This window comes from Acinonyx jubatus, chromosome E1 (genome assembly GCF_027475565.1).
Source record: "Acinonyx jubatus isolate Ajub_Pintada_27869175 chromosome E1, VMU_Ajub_asm_v1.0, whole genome shotgun sequence".
NCBI classification, from domain to species: Eukaryota; Metazoa; Chordata; class Mammalia; order Carnivora; family Felidae; genus Acinonyx; species Acinonyx jubatus.
Genome location: NC_069397.1, coordinates 43,286,960 through 43,313,091, shown reverse-complemented (window position 1 = coordinate 43,313,091; position 26,132 = coordinate 43,286,960). Strand labels below are relative to the sequence as shown.

At 55.5% G+C, this 26,132-nt stretch overlaps 1 protein-coding gene across 1 annotated transcript in view; it reads right to left on the bottom strand.

The window, feature by feature from the left end:
* CRHR1 (corticotropin releasing hormone receptor 1) overlaps window positions 1-26,132 on the bottom strand; it is a 46,079-nt gene that overhangs the window by 6,180 nt on the left and 13,767 nt on the right. The window contains exons 2-5 of the mRNA XM_027052004.2: window positions 18,641-18,728; window positions 10,136-10,255; window positions 6,123-6,208; window positions 408-514 (exon numbers count right to left, since the gene is read on the bottom strand). Coding sequence (XP_026907805.1) covers window positions 408-514; window positions 6,123-6,208; window positions 10,136-10,255; window positions 18,641-18,728 — 401 coding nt within the window. The remainder of the gene's footprint in view (window positions 1-407; window positions 515-6,122; window positions 6,209-10,135; window positions 10,256-18,640; window positions 18,729-26,132) is intronic.

Below are 26,132 nucleotides of genomic sequence, written 5' to 3'. Positions count from 1 at the left end.
TGGGATGACTCCCTCTGAGCCTTCAGGCCTGATGCTCAGCTCCTGCTCCTGCCCCCATTCCTGGCACAGACCTGCCTGGCATTGCCACCTGCGTCCTTGGCAGTAGTTCTGGACCCAGGCAAGTCCAAGCTCAAAGGCCTCCACCTTCCTGGCCTCCCAAATGGGTGCATCTTGGCAAGGGTGTGGGTGGCCTAAGGTGAGCCCCGTAGCAGTTACTGGGCTGGGGGGGGGGGGGCAGAGATGACCCTGCCAGAGGCTCCAAGAGACCTGGGGCTCCCGTATCTGTCACCACCTCCCATCGAGGCGAGGGGGCAGGGCGCCCAGTGTTCCCTGCCCAGTGCCGGCCCTCCGGCATCTTACTTCTGTACCCTGCTCAGGGCCTGGGGCCAGCACTGAGTCTTTCTCACCTGAGCCGCAGAAAGAGGACAAAGGCCACCAGGAGGGCCACCAGAGAGATGCAGTGGCCCAGGTAGTTGATGATGACAGCGACATGGTAGTGTACCTTGCTTTTCTTCTGAGGTAGGAGAGAGGGACAGACGTGAGGCTCCCACATAGCTGCACCCCTGCACCCACTGGACACGTGAGGATAGCCCCCTTAGGTGGCCGAGACGGGGTTGATAATGATAATAGTTATTCACCTTCCCGAGCCCTGACTATGGTCAAGCATGGCCCTGGAGCAGGGCCGTCCAGTTTGAGACTGTGTCTGTCTATCTGTCCCTGAATCCCATGCTCTGCCCACTGCTCCATGCTATTAGACAAATCCCAGCTAACTCGGGTCTCCACATCACACAGGGTTCCCTGCTCCACGTAAATGAAGACGTGTGCACAGCCCTCACGGTTCCATTCTGTTCGATCCCCAGGTGACCCTCTTGGGCACGGACACCAACCCTCTAGGACTTTTTTCCTCATCCATTTCTTTTTTTTAAAAAGTTTATTAAGTTTATTTATTAGGGAGAGAGAGAGAGAGAGCACAAGCAGGGGAGGGGCAGAGAGAAGGAGAGACAGAATCTCAAGCAGGCCCTGCACCATCAGCACAGAGATCCACGTGGGGCTTGAACTCATGAACTGTGAGATCAAGAGACAGACACTTTCACTGACTGAGCCACCCAGGCGCCCCTCCTCCACTTCTAAGTTGAGCCATCATCTCTTTGATTACCCAGAATCCCTCCTCGCGGAGGGAACCTGCCCCTAGTGGCCACGGAAGGAAGGGCAGTTGCATCCACAGAATCATTACAGACCATAAGAACTCTCTAGGCTCCATAACGCACTTTCCAGGTCCTACCCCTGGTCCAGGGGGTCTGCTGGGAATGAATGGGACCCCTTCCCGGGATTATAATGAAGCCCCCCCTAACCCCCCGCCTCAGTGTTACCACTTCATTCACTGCATAAAATAAAGGAAGCTGAGAAGTGCTGTGGTCTCTTCTTTCCGGAGTAAGTAAGCTCCCTGAGGCATGAAGCCTTTCCACGTCCAGAGTGTTTTCGTATCTCTTGTCTCCTCAACCCGTTAAGGCCACCATGTAGAGGAGCTGGAAGGGAGTCTATACCTTATTTTGCAGAAAAACAGGCCTAGAAGTATGTTGACTCATTCAAGGTCCCTCAGCCTCAAACCATCTCTTAACCAGCACGTGCAGACTGGCAAGGTGCTGAGACTGCAGATGTGGGCCCCACGCCATAATGGGGGACTGGTGGTCCCCATTGCCCAGCTCTATGCAGATTCTGCCCCCCGAGAGCAAAGCCCCTCTTCACCCTTTCCTGGGTCCCGAGAGGGGCACATGGTAGAGCTCCATAACTGTGTGAAGGAAGGACAAATTTTGTTGAAAAGCAACCGGCTTTGCAAAGGGCAGGGGTGTGAGGGGGTCCCTGTTAGCACCTCCCTCCCCTCCCCTTCTTGGGCCCTGGGGTGGGGCCAGGCCATGAGTAAGTTCACAAAGGTCACGTTCAACCTTTTAGAGCTACTGAAGAGCTCCTGGCTCTCCACAGACCTTCCTGTCGGAATTCCAGAATCCATGGGCATCAGAGCTGGTCCTAAGGGATCGAGTCCAGCCCTACTCACTTTCCAGATGAGGAAACTGAGGCCCAAACTCACTCACCCAAGAACAAAGGATGTACCTCTGCAGCCGGCCACCTAGCAGGCACCCAAGAAGAGGCCGAGCCCTCCCTCCCCTGCTCTTCCCAGAGCCCACCACATCCCTCCTGAAGGCACGTCCTCACTGAAAACCTCTGAGGTCCGGAAGGCCCAGGAAGCTCTGTTCTAAGGGGCTGGTTTGGAACATGGCAGGAAACCACATTAGCGGCTCAAGCTCAGAAGGGTTGAGACCCACTGAGGTATAAATGGGGACAGACAACAGAGAGGCGGGGGCAGACAGAGAAGTGGGAGAGAGGGTGGGGGGAGAAGGGGAGCAGTGGGTATCTGTTGGCACCGTGGAGATGGGAAGGGTCTCTGAGAGTCTGGCATACAGCCAAACCCAGAGACTCCAGAAGATATGCACACATGCAGCCTGTCTGGAGCTTGTACTTAATTTCCTTTCATTAAATTTCCCACAAATCAGGGGCGCCTGGGTGGCTCAGTGGGTTGAGCGTCCGACTTCGGCTCAGGTCATGATCTCGCAGTCCATGAGTTCGAGCCCTGCGTCAGGCTGTGTGCTGACAGCTCGGAGCCTGGAGCCTGTTTCGGATTCTGTGTCTCCCTCTCTCTCTGACCCTCCCCCACTCATGCTCTGTCTCTCTCTGTCTCAAAAATAAATAAACGTTAAAAAAAATTTTAAAAAAATTTCCCACAAATCCGTGCGGCGAAGCCCCTGGGTGATAACAGTACCTGTGGAGCTAGAACGGCGTGATGCCCCAGCTTTGCTCACTTGCCCAGGTGGGCAGCATGAACAAGACATGCAGGGAACCCCTTCACCGCCACCTGCCATCAGCCAAACCCGCCCCTGGACCCCCACAGCAGGTTGACCCTGGGTCGTTTGGTTGGAGGAGGGATGAGTGGGATTTATGAAGCACCTACTGTGTGCTGGGCACTGTGCCAGGTGCTTTACAGATGTCACTGCTTTCCTTTCTCACAGTGGCCCTCTGAGGCTGTCCTTCTGTCTCTGTTTCCCCAGCTGAAGAGGCTGCGTGATCAGCCCAAGCTGCCTGGCCAGCAATGGGAATCCAGGTCGCCTTAGAGACCTCTCCTCCCCTCTACCCCATGGTGCCTTTCCGGGAGACAAGCAGGGACTGAAAACAGACGCCCAGGACCCTCGGAGGGGCTAATGAGAGGTTTACTCCCCCGAAGATGAAAACTGGGCCAAACCATTCATGGGGGCCGCCTCTGGGTGACTCCTCCGGCTACAAGGCCCTGTGCTGCCTCCTGCCACACCAGCCTGATGCAGCCTGAGAAAGGGCAGCCTGTGAGGTGACAGGGCAGAGAGCCCAAGGCGACTGCCTGAGACACGGCAGGGCCACCCCAAGAGATGGCCAGCATTACCAGGAGACCTACCAGCCACTCCAGAGACAGCTGGACACCCTTTGACATGGTCAGGAATACTGAGACGTGGTCAATGACACCCACAGAGAACGGCCAGCAATATCCTGAGACGTCTAGTGATACTTCAAGGGACCCCAATGACACCTGGGAGATAGCCACCATTAACTGCAGAAGCGGCCAGGATACCTGAAGGACAACGGACACAGCCAGTCCCTGGGCACCTGACCAGCACCCTGTCCCTGTTCCGTTTGGAGACCTAGGGCCGGCTGGTGCCCTGAGGAAGGTGGCACAGTGTGGCCCTAGGGCAGCGGCCCCTCCACCGCACCCTCGGTGACCAGAATCCAGTAAGTAACGAGCGCCCAGCCCACTTCCACCAGACTCTGCGAGACACACCTTGTCCCCAACGGTGGCAGCGTCAGACCTGTCCCAATGCCTGTTCAGGATGACTCAGTGCATCCTCCCTGCCGGGTCCCCGCTGCTCTTGTCCAGTATCCCAGCCCTGGTGTCTCTCCCGCCCCCGGGCCGTCCTGCTCTGTGGCTCCTCCTCACCAGCAGGTTTCCAAGCTACTCCCTCACCCCACCGGTGGGCACTCCAGCTCCTTGTTCCTCCAAGTGGGGTCCCCAGACCAGCGACACCAGCATCACCCAGGAGCTTGCAGGAATCTGAAGACACAGAATCTGAAGCCCTGTCAGACGTCTGAATCCTCGTTTTAGCAAGAAGCCCCAGTGATTCTTAAGCGTTTCAGAAGTTCTGGTCCAACTAGCATCGCTGTGAGCAGTGAGCCCCAGCCCACAAGCCTACACCCCAGAATCCCTTTCATGTCACCTCACGATGTGCCCCAAGGACCAGGCTCCCCAGCTCAGTAGAGTGTGGGGGAGGGGAGCAGATTGTGTACAAGTGTCATGGGAGGGGGGGATGAGTCTGGGCAGTGGGGGGGGAGGATGTCACTGCAGTGAAGGGAGACAGTGTCCGGGGGCTGCTGGTGTGGAAAGTGGGGGCCAGTGCAGGGTGGCACTGGTGGGGGGTGGTCAGTGCCATTGCCCCAGGTTGGGCCACGGACTAGTTGGGAGCTCGTCCCCTGGTGGTGGTGGCTGTAGGCCGTCTCCTCCCTGGCCTGGCCTCTGGGAGCCCTCGCAAGCCCCACTTCACAGACCTTCTGCAAATCCATTATCTGCAATCCCCTAGGGTGCTGGTGCTTAATTAGGGCTTAGCCCCAGGCCCAGAGTGAGAAGCCTGCTGCTCCATTAATTGGAGACTTTTCTCTTCCTCTTCTCCATAGCTTGGGAGTGGATGGGGGGGGGGGTACGTCTTGAGAGCGGGGAGGGGTCTGGCGAGGCGAGAGGCTGGCAGAAGGGAATGGCATTTTCAGTAATTAAATTAATTGATTACCCAGAATGCCAGGCAACCCGGCCAGCAGGAGCTGCCGGGGAAAGCTGGGGGGGGGGGGGTGGGTGGGTAGAGGGGGGGGTTGTTCCCAACAAGTCGGTAACCAGAGGTAGGGGTGGCTGGGTTACCGGTCTCCTCACCAGTGACCCCCCACCCCCCTCACCCCAGGTGAGAGGAGAGGCAGAGGGGTGGCAGGTGGATGGAGCACCCTCCAAAGGCCAGGACGCAGGCAGATATCTACCAGGGGGCAGACACTGTATTACCCCCGCCCCTTTCACAGACCAGGAAGCTGGGACTTGGTGAGGCTCAGTCTCCTGCCTGGGGTCACATAGCTTGTGTGCTGGAATCAGAATCCAAACCATCCACCTCCAAGGCCCGTGCTGTCCCCGTTACACTGCCAAAGAGGGGACTGAGGAGAAGCTGGTGTTTCCCCAGTCCTCCTTCTGCCCCGGACCCCACTGGTGGAGATGGGGAGACAGACCCCTGTCATGGCAGACGGGGTGGGAGCCACAGGGTAGCCAACTAGAAGGACCGGGCTTAAATTCGAGCAGGAGGGATTTGGGTGGACCATGAACTTCTCCTGACGTTTGGGGGGCTCCAACGCAGGGGGGAGGCTGGGAGCCGCTGTGCTGTCCAGCTTTGCTCAGGTTCAAGAAGGTGACAGACGCCTGCCCCTCAGGGGTGGGGGAGGGTTATTTGTTTTAGGCCAGGAGGCTGGCCACCCGACCTACAGTTGGAGACACATCATCCGCCTCAGGCTTTGCAGACCCGCAGGTCAAGGTGGGGTGCAACAGGGGGCTGGAGATGCCTTGCCTTCGCTGCCTCCCCCACAGCATCCCCTTGTGGGCGTGAGCTGGGCTCTAAGAGGTGTGCTGACCCGGCTTTCTGCCCATGAGCCCCGCCTCCTTTCCTTCCACTTCCTCTACTGGGCACCAGGTAAGGAGCTCCCCACGAGGCTGAGTGGCCTTCTCCCCCACCCCACAAGCCCAAGTCTTCTGGCCCAACTATGTTTCCTGACCCCACTTCCTTCCCCCAGGCTGGAACTGGATGTGCAGCTCAGGTGGCCGGTGTGGAGAACGGAGGAAAAGCTGTCCCCGTGCATGCAGACGGAAGGAAGGAAGGAACAAGGACCCAACGCATCTGTGTCAGCCGGTGGCTGCCCTCTTGGCTCCCCTCCCCTGGAGATGGCCACTCAACGGGTCGGGTGCCCGTGCAGCAGACCCAGATCTGAGCTGGGGCCTGACCCACCCTCTACACGGGCAGACTCACCTCCCCACTGAGGATCTCCTGACATTCCGAGTAGTTCACACGGGCGGCCCAGCTGCCATTGGCCAGGCACTCCCGGTAGCCGTTGTCTGGAAAAAGGAGAGAGAGTCAGAGTGATGCGTGGGCTCCTCTCCCAAAGAGCAACCCAGGCATCTGTCTGTCTATTGGGCTGTCCATCTATCCATCCATCTGGGCCAACACGAGGGCCTGCTTGCTGGGGGCTCTGGGGTTGAAGTTGAGGAGAGAAGCCACCTGCTTTTCTGCCCACCGGCCCCACTGGGGGCTCAGTGAAGGCCCCAGTGCCCGCCCGTGGGACCAAGGCTCTGCCCACCCAGGTTGCCATGATCATGTTCACGGGACTGGCCCACGGGCAGGCTTGACCAGCTTACTGTGGCTGTCCCCTTGCAAGGCCTTATATGGCAACAGATTATGTGGTAGGTGCCCTTCTGAGAAACGTTTCACATGGGGTGGGGCTCGCAGAGCAGGTGTTGGGGAAGGTCCTCATGGTGACGTTGCTCTACAGCAGGATTTATGCTGGAGGGTCATGTGGTGGGCTCCTCCAAGGTGAAGACCTCTTAGGACAGAAAGTGACAGGTGGCAGGAATGTGCTGGGGGATGTCACGGGTGGTGGCCCTCACAGGATCCACTACAACCAGCTCCCAGCCTGGCACGTAGCACTTGGAGGAAAAGGCAGGAGGGCAGCCCCGGGAGGTGTGGGGGTCTGTGCAGCCACCACACTGGACTGTGGCCCGGAACCTGTCACCTTCTAAAGAGATGGGGAGCAGCCTTGTGATCTGAGCTGAAGCCTGACAGCAGCGGGACAAGAGTGAGATGATGGGGTGGGCGGTGGGGGGGGGGGGCGGGTGGAGATGTGCCTGCCTCCCGGAAAGAGGGCGCCATGGTCTGGCCTTCAGGACCACAAGGCTGAGGTCTCTCTAAAGTGCTCCCTCTGGGCTCTGCATGCCAGTGGGGAAATGAAGCTAAATGCATTTTTCAAGCTCTGCCCAGCTTCCCTACCCAGCTGAGCTGGGCTCTTGGGCAGAGTTGGCGAAGGAGCTGCTGATTCCCTAATTGCTAAATGAGGGATAAGCAACCAGAGGGCTGAGGGCGCAGCGACTAGGATTTCAGGAAGGTCTGGAAGGAGGCGAGGAACCAGGGGGAATCCAGTGTGTCTGCCACGGACCAGATGTGCCTGGGACCACAGGCTGCTCTGGGGTGTCTGCAAAGGAAGGGACTTTGGGCAGAGATCGGGTTGGCAGAGGCATGCGGTGGGGGAGGGGAGACAGGGATGGGGTCTTGCTTTAAGCAAGAGCATGGCTCTTAACCCAGGCCGCCTCGGTTCAAATCCTGGCACCACTCCTTCCTAACTGCGTGACCTTGGGCAAGCCACACAACCTCTCAGCTTCCTTATCTGCAAGAGAGGAACAAACTTCACAAGGGCGCCTGCCTCGATGGTTGAGCGAGCATTTTTAGGGAACATGTGCCGAGTGCTTGGGGTCTACCCGGCTCGTAGTGTGAGCTATTATTTTCATTATTATTGTCTCGGAACTATTGCTCGTATAACCTTCTGTGAGATTCAGGACATGTCACTGATCCCTATCAGAGTGGGTACTGGCTGGGGTTACAGAGATGCCTCCTTGACTCAAGCTCCCCCCTTGGCACCCCGCGTGTCGGCGGCGGGGAGGGGGGCAGCCTGGAGCCCTCTCAGGACAGGTTATCCGGAGGGAGCAGGCTTTGGCGGGAAGGGAGGAGGTGATCCTGAAAAGAAACACGCAGCGAGTCGTTGCCAGGGAGGAGGCGACCTCCTTGTCTTTAATTGCTGAGCTGAGCAGTCCTCCCGGAGAGTCTTGCGAAAATGGATTATTTTTGGAAAAGCTTCCCATCCCTTTGAAGATCAGATACAGCAGGAGGAAGGGCATTTCGGAAAAGGTTTGGAAGTCCTGGCAGTGCCTCATCAGCAAATGAATTAATTAGGGCCTAACGGTTAGGTACAATTCTGGGTTCCCGGTCACTGCGGATTACATGGGCGTATCCCTCATCTTTCTGGCGCTGGGGGAGTCTTCCGGCCCCGCCTCCACGTCCAGGGACCATCGCCCAGCTCCTCTCCTGGGATCGGAGAGGGAAGAGCAAGGGAGCAGAGAGAGCACCTCACTCAAACCTCCCTCCCAGCCTGCAGGTGGCGAAACTGAGGCCCAGTTACGGGCGGAGCTGGGGCTAGAACCCAGGACTCCCGGCTTCCACTTGAGGCAGGCCTGCCTAATCAAGCAGCACGTGCCCAGGCACCGACGCCTTTATTGGGGTCACGCCAAGTCACCTTGGAGACAGGAGTGGACGGAGCTCATGGGGAGTGGCAGGACTGTAGCCACAGAGAGCCTGGCCGGCCCCACTCAGGAGTGTGGACTTGACCATGGAGGCAATGAAGAGCCGCAGGAGGCTCGACTCCAAGCAAGGGTGTGACAGGGTCAGATGCTTGGACTGGGGCCATGGCCCCGGCGATGGAGGGAAAGTAGTCTTGGACGTGAAAATCACTTTGGAGGTGAAGTTGAAGGATCTGGCAACTGTGGAGACACAGAAGGGCCTCTCTCTCCCTGGCAGCAGCCTCCCTGTCCCCACCACGCACCAGCCCCAGTGCCGCCTCCTTCCTGGGAGCTCCGGAAGGACTGGGCATTGTGGCATTGTGAGCGGAGCCGTGGCCCTGCCTGGCGCTTTGTGACCTCAGACGACTGTCAGCCTCTGCCTCAGTTTCCTAATTGTGAAATGGGCCCTACTAAGTTTTAGGCCCCGAGCCTCGAGCTCGAGCCCCGAGCTCTCTTCTTAGGTCCTTCTGCCCTTCCCCCCACCCACACTTCTCGCACCCACTCAGTCTTTCTACTCTCAGGGTCCGAGATGTGGTTGCAGACACGTGAAGCTGTGTGGACTGGCTCCCCGCCCTAACTGGAAGCCTCCCCAGGGACTTCCCACCCCTCCTTGGTTGCAGCCACCAACCCTAACCCCTTTATGTGGCTGGTAAAGGAGAGGGGGCAGAAGGAGGAATGTGGGAGTTCTGAGCTGAACAAAGTCTTAGAAGCCATGCTATCCAGCCTTCTCCATCGTCAGACCAGGGGCCAAGGGCCGTAAGAGGGGGAAAATGTGTTAAGGTCACATGGCAAGTCTCCGAGTGAACCATCCGGTGTTTGTGGTCACCCTTGGTGCCCCCGTGGGCCTCTGAGCTCAGGCTCGCCAACCCCAAGAACCCACCCCTAGGGACCCCCACCCTCCCCTCAGATGGGACAGGGCCCCTGGCCCACAGCTGCTGTTCTCCTGATAAGCAAGAGCTGTGAGTCATTGGCAGGGGAGAGCAAATTAGTTCTGAGGGGGACAGGCAGGGTAGCAAGTTGCTGCAAAGCCTGGAGGGGGAGGCTCAGGACCTCAGGGTGGCGAGGTGTTTACATGGGGATCGAGTATCCAACGGACCCTGGGCGGTTCTGCCCCACTCCCAGCAGACCTGTGGGCTTGCATGCCAGGCCAAACGCCCTGCCTGTGGACCTAAAACTGAGCCCCCTGCAGGGGTTTGGTCTGCAGAGCCCTGGACAGACCCCCTAACCTCTCTGAGCTCAAAGTTGGGGCTATTCTGGAGATTCCTGCCCTACCTCATAGGGTTGTGGTAGGCTTATCCCAACTAACCCAGTCTGTCAACTGCAGAAGAAAGTGTCACACAGACGTGCAGGCCAGCTCCAGCTTCACCTCTTACCAGCTGGTGAACTTGGGGAAGTCCCCTAACCTCTCTGAGCCTTGGAGGTCTCGGTATATGATGAAAACTGGATAGTTATATAGAGCATCTTCCAGGGATAGTATGGGAATTGGCAATAAAGAGCACAGAGCTGGCCTTTGGTAAATGGTGGTTGTATCCATGAGAGGTATTATGGTATTGCCATTATCGTTATTATCCGCCCCCCCCCCCCACCTCCAACAAGTCCCAAGCTCTTCCCATCTTGTCCCACCTCGGCAGATGGTCCGCCCTCCAGAGGCTTCCTTACTTGTGGTGTTGTAGCGGACACCGTAGAAATAGGCAGGGCAGGGTCGAACCACCAGCTGCCCCGCAGGGCTCCGGGGCCAGCAGGTGCCAATGAGGTCCACGGATGCATTGCATTGCAGTCCTGGGGGGCAGAGACAGCTGGTGAGGCAGAGCAAGATCCCTACTCCGGTGTCCTATCCACCTGCCCACACTCACCCATCAACTGGGAACAAGATGGGAGCAATGACCCCAGTGTAGAGATGAGCTCACCCTATGCAGGGGAGACATCAGGGAAAGCAATCTGAATTTGATGCTATGACACTAGGGAGCCAGTGTGGGTTCTAGAGTAGAGGAGGAACAGAGACAGTTGAAGGTGGTGTTAAAAGCTGAGGTCTTGGCTGGCATTTAGAAAAAATGCTGGAAATGCTTCAGCTCCTCTGCTCTGTAGCCTGAAGACACTTCTCTTGGCCCCTCATTTGGTATAGATTGGACCTCTGAGACTTCACTGTCTGGAACAGCCTGGAACCTTGATCTAGCCCCCTCACACATGTACGGAAGCAAATCACATCTGCTCTGGCTCCGAAGTTGGCCCAGCTTCTCCCTGGCCTGATAACCACACTTACTGAATGCATAGTGTTTGTGCTCTAGACTGTGCGGGGCCCTAAGAGAGGACTGATTGAGAAGGGAACTATGGGGAGAAGACGGAAGGAGACACCACCTCCGGGGGTGGGAAGTAGCCTGGAACACCGGCTTTTGACTGGGCTCCGCCACTAATTTGCTGTGTGACCACAGGCCTGTCGCTTGCTCTCTCTAAGCCTTCGTGTCTTTAGAGTGAAATTAAGAAGTTGGATCTGATCGGAAATTCTTAATCGCAGTCTACTGGAAGCTTTAAGGGTTTGTAGAGACTGAAATTAAATGAAAAAAAAAATTGGCGTATACATGCATCTTAATTGGGAAAGGGACCATGGCCTTCACTAGATTCTCAAAGAGGTCTGTGACTCAAAAAAGCACGTCACAACCCCCTTCCCAGTATTTTCCCTTTGTTGAAGAGCTTTTTGGAGAGGAGCGTGCGCGTGTGTGTATGTATGTGCGTCTGTTGGGGCAGAGCTGGACCACAGTAATGCTTCTGGAATGAGTAGGAAGGCTTTTGGTCTCTAGTGGGTGGAGGCTGGGCCGAGGGTGGTCCTCGCACCCCTCCTGACGCTGTCCCTTCCTTCTCTGCCTTTTGATGCCCTCTTCCACATAAGGTTGGCACACCAGTCCTGTTGAGAGCCAGTGTGCCCATCCTGATGGGAGGGGGTTAATAATTCTGGAGACTGGCACAAGAAGGCACGGGCAAACCAGGGAGAGCCGTGAACCAACGCAAGGGCAGCCTCTTCAGGGCCAGGCGTCGGCAGCTGCCAAGCTCTGGCTGGGCCCACCTGCCATCATCTCCTCCTCAGATTAGCCTGTAACTCAGTCTCTCAGGAAACAGCCTGGGTTAGGGTGGTGTCCTTTAGCGCTCCTGAGCGGCACTCGTACCCACTGCTGGTGTTTCTTGCTCATCAAAGCTATTCAGAGGCGTTCCTATGAATCAGGGCTTAGGGACAGAGGCCTTGAGGCCAAGTGGTTTAATTGAAAGAGGAAGAAGTCTGGATCGGGGCTGACTGGACACGAGGAGATGGCGGGCCAGGCCAAGCCTTGGTGTTGTGCCACAGTAGAGCCTCTGTGAGTGGTTGCTGGGGGGGGACGGGGAGGGGAGTGAGGAAAGCAGGTTGAGATTTTAATCTCTCCTGGGTCATGCCTGTAGTGCTGAGCCCAGAGGAGGGGGAAGCTGGAGGCAAGTGGCCATGGGGAGGGAAGGATAATATTATGGGCCATGCTCTGCCTTTTCAAGGCCCGTCTTCGTCTATTTCATTGATCCTCATCCACCCTGCCATGTCCTTAGTCCCTTTTTACAGATGAGGAAACTGAGGCACAGGGAAGCTAAAGGACTTGCTCAAAGTCATGAGTCAATGAGCGAAAGAACCAAGAAACGTAGCTGGGTGTTTTCGACGCCAACCCACGTATTCTTTCTACGCCACATTTTGTGCCAATAAGGGGAGGGGAGAAAGTCAAGGAGACAGCAGGGAAGGGAGCAACGCTTTTGAGGGCTGTGTTGTCCAGGCACCTGCCAGGTACTTTGCATATACCCTCTGATTTAACGACACCATTGTACCTTCCTCGGACAGTTGTTCCTTCACTCACCCACTCATTCATTCGCAGTGTCTCCTGAGCTGGGCACGGGGGAGACTAAATGGAATGTCACGTGTGGCAGCATCTGGAACTCGTCTAATGTGCTCTCTCAGTGTAAGGTCTAGATCCTACCCCCCTCCCTGTCCTTCTCTCTTCTGCCTTGGCCATTTCCCCGGAGCCCTTTTGGCAAAGAACAGAGGGCAGGCAGGACTGGACACCAGCCACAGCCGGGGCCAGTCTAGAGCCAAGGCAGAAACTGGCTACTAGGCAGATGGCCCTTCTGACCTCGAGGACCAGGTACCAGCCAATGGCCAGAGCCCTGCCCCTTCCACAGCTGGTGGGGAGGTATGGTGTGGAAGTGGACACAGCAGACATTATTTGCCCTTAGTCTGGTATAGATTAGGAGTCGGTAGCACCTACTACAGGTCTCACACCGCCTGCTAACACGAGTGCTCATTCCGTTTCACAGGTAAGGAAACCGGGGCCCGAGCAAACTGTTTATGCAGAGTTCCACAAACACTGGGAAGCAGAAGTAGGGTTTGAATACTGGCTGTTGACACCTGCCCAGGGCTCTTCCCACTGCACCACAAGAGTCCCCGGTCTGGGTCACTGGCCCTCAAAGCATTTGGTTGCACCATCTCTGGCCCCTGCTTGCTCAGTGCCTCTCTCCCACTCTCTCTCTCCCTGCCTCCCCCCTGCAGCTCACAGAAGGTGGGGGACATGACCTTTACATGAAGAGCCCAGAAAATCCTAGAGGGAATGAACGTCTGTGCGAATCAGGAAGAAAGGTAGGGAGAGGCTGCAAGAAGGAAGAAGAGAAGCCACCACCCAGCCTACCAGCGGGGGTCCTGAACTGGGCCCAAGGGCGGCTTGGGGGCGTGGCCAGACGGGGGCGGGGTCAGATGCACAAGGCCAATCAGGAGCGGCGGCGGGGCTCAGGCTGGGAGACCCCAGCAGGAGAATTAAGGGGATTGGCCTTGTGGTTGCTGGGGAGGGACCAAGGGATAGGCAGTAAAAGAGGAGGAAAAGGAGGCTGGAAGAGGAGAGGCAGGGACCCAGAGGTCGAGGGTAGGGAGGAGGCGCCGAATAGGGCCTCAGGCGCCGAACCTGGCACAGCAGACTTTCCGCCTTCCCGCAAAGTGCTCTACCTCCTTGGGGCCACAGCCCTTGGTGGCTCACGCAGGGATTCCAGCTCACCGCTCTGCGGACACGTGGTCCCTGAGGATCGGGCAGAGCCCGGGCCTCCAAGGAAGGGTGTGTAGGACTTGGCGGGCAGGGGAAGCAACATTTGTTGAACATTGCTGTATACCCTGCAGTGTGAAGGGTGCTTCGGGAAATTCACGCCGCTAATTCAATCCTTTTAACCACTTGAAGGGAAGGAAAGGGGGGGAGGAGGGGTGGGAGCAAGTGGGGACGGAGAGCGGGGAGAGAGGAAATAGGAGACAACGACACTGGGAGCAAAACAGGGAAAGGCAGACAGAAAGCCAGGAGGAAAAGGTACAGGGAGAAGTAATTCCAGAGGTGCTGGGGACGGGGAGGGAGTGGATCTCCTAGGAGAAGGAAGGAAGGGAAGTTTCTGTGTCACTCAGCATGGGGGCTGCAAGGGCCTAGAGGTCAGGGCTGTTGGACTCTGATTCTTGAGCCAATGTCCCCTCCAGGTCCCACTGGCACAAACGCCCAATCCCTCCTGCTCTCCTGGCGGGTGTTTTCCCGCTTGGATATCATAGTTCTGGGGTGAGGAGCGGTTTGGACCGGAGTAACCCAGCCTTGCAAATAGCCAGGTGGATTCCCCAGCCTGGAGCAGGAAGCCTGAACTATTATTTTAAGTCAACTCCTCCCCACACCGTCCTGTCCCAGGACGCCCCTCCTGGCCAATTAAGTTATAGATGGGGAGGAACGATGATTTTGGTCTTTATTCAACAAGTTTTTACCGACCATCTAAGAAGTTTTCTAGGAGCTGGGGACACAGTACCTGTTTTAGGGGCTGAGAATACAGTAATGAATAAACTAAGTGTCCTGCTCTTAGTTGGGGGTGGGAGGTAGGGGGTGCGGCAAACAGACAGACAGATAGACAGACATATCTGTGAAGCAGTGAGAAATGCTATGAAGAAAAAGCAAGCAGGACAAGGAGATAAAGACGGCCAGGACAGCTATTTTAATTTGGTGCCAACATTTAGGCAGACAGACCTACAGGAAGAGAGAGAGGGAGCCATGTGCACATCTGGGGGAAGAGTGTTCTAGGAAGAAGTAACAGCAAACACAGAGGCCCTGAGGCTAGCGTGTACTTGGCATGTCTGGAGTGTTAACATTCCTATAACTTGGTGGCTCACCCCTTCCTGAGGCAGCCAGATCCCTTCAGAGTTTTATTCTGGAGGCAGGGGTGGAGCTAAGCGGGCTAAAGTAATGCACAAAACTTTCCTGCATCTTTCTCCACCCCCACACATGCATCCTCCGATGCTCACTGGAGCACTGCGGTCAGACTGTCCCAAATCCGTGCAAATGGAGGGAAGAGGGGAAAGGAACCACGTGGGGGGCTCCTCCCTGCCTCTGACAAAATCCCTGCTGAATCAGGGTCCTGGGGGGCCTGTTCTAACAACAGATGAGAACCCTTTGAAGGTGGCCTACTTAATGCTTGTGCACAATCGGGTGCGGGTTCCTCCCCCCCCCCCCCGCCCCGATTACATAATTCCTCTCCCAGCAGGCTCAGGGTCCAAAAGCGCTCAGCAGATCCTAGATACCTTCAGAAGGCAACCTGAATCTGGTTCCTGTCCCCAGTTATTTTGGGTCTTCCCATCAGCGGCTTCTGAATGAACCACAGTAGGTGGGCACTTAGCGACAGCCCCGCCGTTGTGAGGTCTAAGCTCAAGAGAGGGACTCGGCCAAGGCTCGCCAGAGTGGGAGCAGCCGGGCGGCCCACGGGAAGCCTCTGAAACACACATGCTCGTCCATTCAGAGGAAGGCGCAGTCGGGATGAATGTGCAGGGGTTTCGCCCGGGTCAGCCGGCACGGGGAAGGTGGCAGAGGGCAGGCAGAGAGTCCTGGTGTTGTTTCGGCCGCCTTGTGGTTGGGCTGCCTTGTTTTGGGCTGGACAGAACAGAAAGATACCTCCGCAGGGTATGCGATTCATCAGGACAAGTGGGCGGGAGCCTCCTGTCCCGTGGGTTTGCAGGCTCTCCATTTTTGCATTCCCAGCTCCTAGTACAGTGCCAGGCGCATTGTAGGTCCTGAGGGAAATCGGGGGCTGTGTGTAAACCCACTATGGGTATGGGAAACTGCAGGGGTGACTCTGCACACTCAGATGACCGACCACCCCGGGCCCTGGGCACCGTGGTTCTCCGGGTAGCCACATACGGGGCAGCCCATTGGGTTCAAATCTTGGGGCTACGGCTGAGTAACTGTGTGTGCTTGGGCAAGTGACTTAACCTCTCTGAGCCTTAGGTTCCTCTTCCGTAAAATGAGGATAAAATACTTCCTGACAATACTGTTGTGATGATTGAATGAGATTGAAGTACTCAGAATGGGGTCTGACACATAGTAGGCACTAAATAACCATAAGCTATCGTTAATTATTGTTAACGTTCAGGACCTTAAGACGGGATAGGAACTGATGACCCTGGATCCTTGTCAACAATATCATTTCATTTGTCTCCCACGTCACTAGTCAATAATTCTATTACTTTCTGGCATTGCCACTTTCATGCCATGATTTTATGAGTTGCCAAGTCTATGATGAGCTTTGGCCCTGGGGACCCACCCTCTCCCTGCTCCTGGCATGTGAGAGGACCCCCAAAGGCCCCAGCTCAGTGCCAGCCTCCCCGGCCAGACGCCCATCCATCTGTCCTGGTCCCTCCACCCCACCCTCACCATCTGTCTCTACCAGTGCCCATTGGTCTGGGTAGGTCTTGGCACTGGAAGATAAATAGCTTGTTATCAGAGGCTGTTGTGGAGGGTGATGGATTATATGCCATGAAGCCAGCCAGGCTGGGCTGGGCTGAGGGTAGGGGCACAGAGTACAAATCACTGGGGAATGAACAATATTCATCATGGCCCGTTGCCTCCCAGGACAGGTGACACCAGCGTGGGCTCAGAGATGTCACTCCTCCAGGGCACAACAAGCAGGTTAATGGGGGCTGACCTGGCCCCAGTGCACGGGGAGCTGTGGGCAGGACCTTTCATCTCAGACTCAGCCTGGTCTCTTCCCTCCCTGTCTCTCTTTGCTAGAACTCCAGGCTCTTGCTCAAGAATGTTCCTCTCCCCCATGGCCTAGCTTAGCCAACTTTTACAGCCAGATGCTCCGGGCTCCCGGAACCTCCCCAGGCTTCCTCTTCCCGTCTCATTCCACCAAACCCACCTGCTGGTCTTCAGTCAACTCTAGCTTTGGCTCAGAGCATTGGCTCTTCTCTGCCGGCTCACGCACACAGTCTCTCAGAGACTCACTGTTAAACCTACTCCTTCAGGAAGCCTTCCTGGATTCATACCACCCCCGGTCTATCCTCCCTGCCACCTTCATCGTAGTGAGGAATTCATGGCTCAATGCCAGCTATACAGTAAGCACTTTCAAAAGCCTGCTCGTGTTACCAACGATAACAAATAATACTCAGTAGTGGGGCGCCTGGGTGGCTCAGCTGGTTAAGCATCCGACTTCAGCTCAGGTCATGATCTCACCGCTCATGAGTTCGTGCCCCATGTCAGGCTCTGTGCTGAGAGCTCAGAGCCTGGAGCCTGCTTCCGATTCTGCGTCTCCTTCTCTCCCTGCCCCTCACCCACTCATGCGCTGTCTCTTTCTCTCAAAAATAAATAAACTTAAAAAAAATAATACCCGGTAGTGGTAGGCTCTCTATAGTTTGTGACATATTGCCACAAAACTTAGTGCATTTAATTGTTACAGATCCTTGGGAGTTAACACCCCTCCCTGACTTTACAGTCTGGGCAAAGTGAGGCCCAAGGGGGTCAAGGGCATGCTCATTCCTGTGGCTACTAGAAGGGTCCCTGGGGCAGAAGGACAGGACGGTGCCACTTTAAGCATGGACCCAGTTAGCCTTCTCCAAGCCCAGTGCTCTTCCTCTCCCCTCCCCAGGCTCCCCCCACAGTAAAAGACCAGCAGGCCAGGAGGCAGCCGCTCCAAGGTGTGGAAGCCTCCTCTCCCCGCAGGCCCAGGATCGGAAACCAATGCCTTCTGCTTCCCGGCTGGTGCACAGTGTCCACCTCCCCGCCAGCATGCCCCTTGCGTTTTGCTCCATAGTACATGTGATGTGGGCCTGACTCCCAGGCCATACCGTGAGCCCCTTTTTGTCCCTCTCATGCCTTGCATGGGGCCCGGGACACAGTAGCTGCTCAATTAATGAGTTGGGTTGAATCAAGGGGAGACCCGAAGAGGAAACGGAGTCACCAAAGAACAGCGAGCCTCCCAAAGACCTTCGGGTGCAGGGCCCCCCCTCACCTTTGTGGGCAGCAGCACCCCCAGGACCCTGGTTAGAGTGGCCGGGGTGAGGGTTCGGGGCCCACACCCGAAGCTGGCAAAGACGTGGCCTCAGAAACCAAAGACCTGGCTCTCCCGTGTGTCAGTCTCCTCCCCTGTACAAATGCCGAGTCTTAAACTCTTGTGAGAAGTAAGATAATCATCCCAAAGGGCTTTGTCAATGGTGTGCGTATACAAGTCATTAGTAATATCTGCAATTATCCAGTAGTTTCTACTGAGGAGGCATAGAGCACGGGGTTAAAAAGTGTATCTGGGAGCCAGGCCGCCTAGGCTCAAATCCTGGCTCTGGGACTTACCCGTTTTTCTCTGAGCCTCAGTTTCCTTAGGTGTAAGTGAAAATGGGGGTAACGTATCTCAAACGCCGCCAACAGTACCTGGCGTGTAGCTAGCACCCTACGGTATTGCGCTTTGGGCATTTTTAGCAGCACAAAAGAGCAGCCTTGACTTCCTCGCGGGTGCCTGAGTCACCGCCCAGCCCTCCGCTCTGTTGGTTCTCATGGCGAGGGCTGGGGCGACTTCCCCTGTGGCCCACCCCAGAGCCGGGGAGATAACCGCGTGGCGCACTTGCCACACGACCCTCCTGTGCCCATGGTAGATGCTGTGATCTCACCGCAGCTCTCCTTCCCACCCTACTGACGCCAACTTTAGCACGCTCCTCCCACAGTGCTCTGCGGAGACCTGACAAATTGCGGGCAGCTCTGGAGAGGAAATCCCTCTGCTGCCCCTGCCTTAGGGCATGGCTCTGTGTGCAGGCCCTGGGGGACCCGGGGGCGGGGAGGGGGTGGGGGGCTGTGGTGACCTGGGATCTTGCAGGATCAGGGGAGGGGGACTCACCGGAGATATTGCTGGCCAGGGACAGGCTCTCGCAGGGCTGGTCCTGGAAGGAGGCGGAGATGGCGTTCAGCCCCAGGAGGAGAAGGGCCTGTGGACACAGGGAGACGAGGGACAGGGTGAGACCGTGCCGTGAGCTTCCTGCTTCCCCTCGCTTCTGTCTCATGCATGTCTCTTCCCAGACACCCCATCCCACCTTGCCCTCCCCCTGCCCCCATGTCATCTGTGCCTGGAAGGGCTTGGAAGGGAGGCTGGTAACAAGAGCGGGAGCCCAAGTTCCCAGGACAATGGTGAACCTTCTCCCTGACATTCACTGAGGCTGTGCCCGGGGCAGCCACCTCCATCCCCATGGGATCCCAAGGATGACCCAACTGTGTCCCAACACACGCGCGCACACACACACACACACACACACACACACATACACACACACTCACACACTCACACCCGCCTGCTGAGCACTTGGGGGCTCACAGATATTCTTTAATAGTGCACCTGCCGGCCTCCCTCCCGGGCTGCAGGCGGTCGGGCCCAGTTTAACGAGCTGCTTCAGGCTCTCATCCCCACCCAGCTAATTACCAGTCACTACAAATTGTGCCTCCAGGTTCACGGAGCCCTTTTACATCTGCCATGGTACTTACCTCTCCCTGGGGCTGGCATGGCTGTCCCCATTTGCAGATGAGGAAACTGAGTGAAGGGGTACTTGTGTCTGGAAAGGGGGCCTGCCTTATTCCAGGGAGAACTTTTGCCCCTTATCCTCCCCGGGGGCTCCCTGTCACTCTGATTCCAGAATTTCAGGTCACTTGGGAGGAGAGTGGCATGGGCCCCACACCAGGAGGGCTGCCCCTTCAACTAGCACCTTCCCACCATCATTGCGTCCCCTTTGAGGCCACCACCCTCCCATGGATTTAGAATCAAAAGAGACAAGGCATCCAGCCCTGTGTTGCCAGGGGCAGGTTACTTGGCCTCTCTGGGCCTCGGTTTCCTCACCTGTAAATGGCCCTCCCTCCCAGGTTCCCATGAGGCAGTGTGTATAGAGAAGTCCTCTGTTCACTGCATTCAAATGTGCTGACATTACACTGTGTTTCGGGTCTACAACAGGCACTCAACAGGTCACGTTGATTGTTATTGAGTCATAGGTGAGTGGCAAGGCAGTTGTCTCTCCTGGGACTTGATTTTCAAGGGTATTAAGAAGCACATTGAGGGCTGGGGGCGGGGGGCGGGCATTGTAACCAGCCTCCTCCTTCCATCTGTTGGACGTGGGTGCTGAGGTCCAGCAAAGCTCTGTCTGCCTTTTTAAATTTCTTTCAATGTTTATTCATTTATTTTGAGAGAGAATGAGAGGGGGAGGGGTGGGAAGGGGGGAGAGAGTCTCACACAGGCTCCACACTCAGCATGGAGTCTGACACGGGGCTTGATCTCGCGACCGTGAGATCATGACCTGAGCCCAAATCAAGAGTTGGATGCTTAACCGACTGACCCACCCAGGCGCCCCTCAAAAACTTTTTTAAAAAGACAAACTCAGTAACAGTCTGGGCATATTGGAGCTTGGGGTAAAAGGGAAAATCAGTGATAATATTAAAATATTGTTTATCATGATTATGAGATTTTGGACACCCTTACATTTTGTGCTTGGGGAGAATGACTCATTCGCCTCACCCAAGTCCCGGCCCTGCCCTGAGCCCCCCAAGCTGGACACCCCCTATCCCATCCCTCCCCATGTTGTGTATCTTCCCTTCCCTTGGACTCCTCCCCACTCACCCTTTCGAACCTCAGGACCTTCCCCCAGTCCTCAGAAGCAACCTGACCTGCCCTTTCCCAGAAGCGAGCCTTCCCTACTCACTAGCCATGAATATCCGCTCCCACCCTGCCCCCCCACTAGTGCCACCCACCTGCCCCGGGACCTGCTCCTCCCCACTCCTGTCTCATGATAGAGGCGGGCTCTGCTCCCTTCACTCCTACCTTCCATCCCAACGTGGAATCGAATGCTCCCCACTTCCGGTTGGAGTCTGTCCTGCCCCCAACCTCCTGCAGGAAGCCCCCCCCTTGGCCTAATGGTTCACCCACACGTCCGCTCATCGCTGTGTCCTTAGTGAGCCTTGTTTATTCCAGTCCCTTGCTGGACTCCTGTCACACTCCGTCACATCATGGGGGTCTTTCTGTTCTTACTGGGCCAAGCTCCAGGCTAACAAGCACACCCCCAGCCCTGTACCCGCCCCGCCCCCAGTCTGTGCCCAGCACTTGGGACGCTCAGCTAACTGGCTCTTAGGACTTGGGAGTGATTAGAACAAACCCATTCATCTGTCTGGCCCCAAGGAACTTCCAACACCTTATTAATCAGTAATTAAACTTCGCAGTCCCCAGAGAGATGGGGAACTATCTTTACCCTCGTTTTCCAAATGAAAACGCAGAAGGAGAGAGAGAGAGGAGGGAGCCACTAGGCCAGCCAGCGGCTCGCTCTCGCTAGCTAAGCAAACAGCAGTGTCCTCACTGACGAACCCTGTCCTCAGCTCAGCACAGGCAGCAGGGACCCAGCGCTCTCTCTCTCTCTCTCTCTCTCTCTTTCTGTCTCCACCTCCAACACACACACACACACACACACACACACACACACAATGGAAGTGAGGCCCCAGAGCCAGTCGCAGGCCACTTAAAGAAACTGGAAACGCCCTATTTGAAAGTAGCAGCCCCGTCACCAGACATTCCGCCATCATCCTTCTAATCCTGAAGCCGTGCTTTGTGCTCGTGCCGTGGTCTTTCAGACCCCCCTCGAAAGTACACCGTGTTCTAGCCACATTGAATCACTTGTCCCTGCCCAGCTGCGGGATCCCGCTACTGTCCACGCACCTTTGACCCTGCATTTCTTGGCCCGCGCACCCCCCCTCCTGGCCCACCACCTCACCTGGTGAGCCCCGCAGTCCCGGAAAGCCAGTTCCGGAACCCTCCCCGTGGCAGCTCCTTCCCCAGCACTCCAAAGCAAAGCAACTCAGTCCCCTGTCGATGTGCCCATGTCCCCCTGCGCATCCTCTGAACCCAGGTGCTCACGACGGTCACGAACCTCTGGCTGGTCCTCAATGCCCGGAATCACCTCGCTCCAAAGCACTTACTCCCCTCGGTTCTGATTAATGGCAAATACACAGGCAGGAAGGTCTTAGCTTGGCACCTTTACGTCCTAGGGTTCAGGGAGGAGCAGAGTGAATCCAGATTCATCACGAAACCAGACCACATGCCGTGCAAAGGACAAAGGGCTAGCCTGTCCTTGGCTGGCTGCCTGTAACCCCAGTCCTTCCATTTCCTCGCAGGTGATGGCTCCCAAAGTCATTTTCTACCAACAGGGTTTGCACCATGCAAAGAAAAAAACGCTTCTTAAAATTCCTGAATCACCCTCTCCTCTCGGGAAAGGTCGGCTCTGTACAGAATCGGTGCCTGTGCCACGTTTTTCTCTGAGGAAGGGTCTGTAAAGGCTTCTAGCTCATTCCTCAATCCACTTCCATGAACACTTCCAGAGTTTTCCTGTGTATTTCTACCCCCCCCACACACACACATTGATCTCCTCTTCAACATTCACCAGATTTCTAGCTCCATCCACAAGTAATTATTGCATGAGAGGAACAGGCCCCCAGAATTTCCAGGATATTGTTTGTTTCCTTCCAAGGCTGAGAGTTCTTTTCTTTTAAATTTTTTTTAATGTTTCTTTATTTTTGAGAGACAGAGACAGAGACAGAGAGTGGAGGGGTGGGGGCAGAGGGAGAAGGAGGCGCAGAATCTAAAGGAGGCTCCAGGCTTTGAGCTGTCAGCACAGAGCCTGACGCAGGGCTCGAACTCACAGACTGCGAGATCATGACCTGAGCCGAAGTCGGACACTCAACCGACTGAGCCACCCAGGTGCCCCTTTTGTTTCTTAACTTTTATTTATTTTTATTTTTTTGAGAGAGAGAGAGAGAGCATGTGCAAGCAGGGGAGGGGCAGAGAGAGAGGGAGACCCAGAATCCAAAGCAGGCTCCAGGCTCTGAGCTGTCAGCACAGAGCCCGACACGGGGCTCAAACCCACAAGCCACGAGATCATGACCTGAGCCACAATCGAGAGTTGGAGTCTTAGCTGACTGAGCACCCAGGCGCCCCTAAGGCTGTGAGTTCTTAATCTGGGGTCCACAAACAACACGAGGAGGTGTGAAACCCTGTAATTAAATGCAACGTGTTGTGGGTCTTGAGAGCCATTTTCCCAGGGAGGGCACAGAGCTCCCTCCACTGCTCAGGGAGGTCTACCACCCAAAATACATAGCCAGAGCTTACGGTGGGTGAGGTCACATCAGAGGCCCAGCCCTCCACCAAATGGGACCAAAAGTGATTTTGGCCTAGGTCCGCCACTTTCTGGGGCCGCTCTGCTAGCTTCTCCCCTCGGTCATTAACTCTAGCTGCTGGCTCTCCTTTCAGAACCATTTCTGACAAGCCGAGTATTTAGGACTTTAGGAGGTTTACTATTCCCCAACAGGTGGTAGAGAAAACCAAAATGGCACCAGGAACCTGAAGCTGGCGGAGTGCTAGGCTCACTCACTAGGTGATGCCTCGCTTCTGTACAGAAGCCCGGCAGCTCCAAGGCCCCAAATAAAACCTGCGCCTCAGTGACAAATTCCTCCACTCACCAAGGAGTCAAACCTTGGACATTAAATCTGAGAAGGCCAAGGGTGCGTTGCCGCTGGATTTACAGCATGACTGTCCAAGGACCCAGTGGGTCCCTGTTCCAAGGGAACTGGAACAATGCCCCGAGGAAGGGGCACTGTTCCAAGGAAAGCATGCGGGGCAGGTCTCATGCTCTCTGTTTTATAGGGGTTTATGGTAGAACGCAAGGTCCTAGAGCTGTTTTTAGCAGCTGGGTGGGGGCCAGGATCCAGGGGGCAGGCCACCTGGGTCTGATTTTCAAGTGGGTAGTAGCTGGAGGAAGGCGGATGGCCCAGATCAGGGCAGGGCATGGAAAGAAGGGATGGGCAGAGGAGAGGGAAGGGTGCAGGGGCTCTCAGAGAGGGAGGGTGGGGGGTGGGAGTCTGACAGCTGCTGCCCGTGTCCCACCCCCAGGCCAGCACAGTGGCTGGAATTGAAGCTGCCATCCCAATTCCCAGTGTGACTCTGGCATAAAGGTTAATCACACCCAGAAATGCTTATTAGAGACCATAAATAACTATGCTGCCGAAGCTCAATTCGCTCTTTAAGGCACAAAAGTGCAATTTCCTTTGATGGGATGATTGGGTGATTAACCTTTTAGGGAGGGTCCTGAAGGGCCACTGGAGGGAGAAGAGGGGTGGCCTGGAGGTGCGGGGGGTTGCCCCCACCACCCAGGAGTTCATGAAAAGCAAGGAGAAGGGCCTGCCTCCCCCCCCCCCCCACCCTGCCACCCTCATGACTACCTCTGATGCTGGGCTTGGGACGGCCCCCAGGAAAACCTCTTTTAGGGGCCAGGGACAAAGCCATAGCCATATTCCAGAGTGATCCCTCCACAGGATCCCTCCTGCTTCTGCTGAGTTCTGAGCCCAGTCCTGCCACTGATTTTGTGACTTTGGGTGAGTCACCTGGGCCTCTAGGCAATGCGGTCTTTCCTACCTGTACCCCAGGGAGGTGGGCCACATGGGGAAAACAGAGAGAGAGATCACTTCTGAAACTTAAAGTTCTCTGCGTGTGTCCATGGACCGAGTCCATAATTCGGTCACTCTGGGCCTCAGAATCTTCCTTGATTATGGAGAGAGTTGAACTAACACAAGCCTCTCTCTCTCTATATATATAGATGATAATGTCTTTATCCATTCATTCAATGGACACTTAGGCTGTTTCCACGTCTCCACTATTGTAAATAATGCTGCCATGAGCATGGGGGGGGGGCACAGATCTTAGAGATAATGATTTCATTTCCTTTAGATATGCATCCAGAAAGTGGAATTCTTGGCTCATACAAAAGCTCTATTTTTAATTTTTTGAGGAACCTCCATACTGTTTTCCACAGCGGCGGACCCAATTTACATTCCCAGCGACAGTGTATGGAGGTTCCTTGCCCTCCGCATCCTCGCCAATAGTTGTTACTTCTTTTTTGATAGTACTTATTCTAGAAGGCGATACCTCACTGTGGTTTTGATTAGCATTTCCCTGATGATGAGTGAGCACCTTTTCATGCACCTGCTGGCCATTTCAATACCTTCTTTGGAAAAATGCCTATTCAGGTCCTTTGTCCATTTTTAATTGGATTATTTGTGTTTGTTTTGTTTTGTTTTTTGTTCTTTGGTTTTTTTTTTTTTTTTTTTTTTTTTTGCTAGTGAGTTGGACACATTCCTTATCTTTTTTTAGATATTAGCCTCTTATCAGGTATCTGGTTTGCAAGGTGCTGCCTGTTTTAAGTAAAGCCAAGAGAAGAAAATCTAAATGTGAAAAAGAGGAAGGTCATAAATCAGGATTCCTTTAAAAAGCTAGCTCCCCTGTTGCATTTAAAAACTGGGATCTGGTTTGTAGAAGCAAAACATATGCCCAGGCAACTCTTCAGAGGCAGGTCTGTGCCTACAGGGCATAGATCTATAGACACAGAGTGATGGTGGTGGGGAGAGGCAGGGCCCACGTGCAATTGTGGTTTCCGCCCTGCACAGAGGTGCCAAACAGAGGGATCACCGGGAGCTAGAATTGCAGGCTGTGCACGAGCAGAACTGAGACCCTCCGGGGTGCATTTTCTGATCCATGCAGAGGTGCTCTGGACACCAGCCGGGGTAAAAATAGACTTGGAACAAAGGACAGTGAGGCCACGTGCCCTTTCTCGGCCCTCGTGACTGCCCAGGGCCTTTGCCCCCTCAGCAGCCTCCGCTCCCCATCCTGCCCCGGCCAGGTCCTCCCACGACAGCCTCTTTTTGTAACAGCCACAGCCTGTCCCCACCTCAAGGCAAAGAGCCTGTGTGTTTCCCCAAAAGTGGGTGGGTTGGGAAAGATTATTTTAGGCAGACGAGAAATAATTTATTGTTACATTTAATTAACTGAAATTGCTGTTGTGCAGAGAGGAAAAAATGGAAAGGAAAATCTCCTGCCTACAGATCAGGGAGGGGGGATTTCTGGGGTGTTCCTCGCCCCCACGCCTTCTCCCTGGGGTCCTGGGCTCAAGGTATGCCCTGCCCCCTCCCCTTGCTGCTTCTCTCAGCACAGCCGAAAGCACTGGGTGCCTGCTTCACCCACCCCAGGGGCAGCAAGGACCTACAAGACCCCAGCTCTGGATGTACACAGACCCTTCCAAAGATTCCAGGTATACTGGCCATTGGATTATAAGCACCCCGAGGGCAGGGTCTCCGTTTGGCTGACTTTGTACCCACGGGGGGGCCTGGCACAGAGTAGGTCCCACTATGCATTGAACGAATAAATGACTGACTGACTGACTGAATGAATGAACAGGCGGGTTTTTACTCTCTGTCTCCTTTGACCACGAGGTCCTGTAATTATCCCCACCAGGACATTTCCTATTTCCCGTTCACCAGCA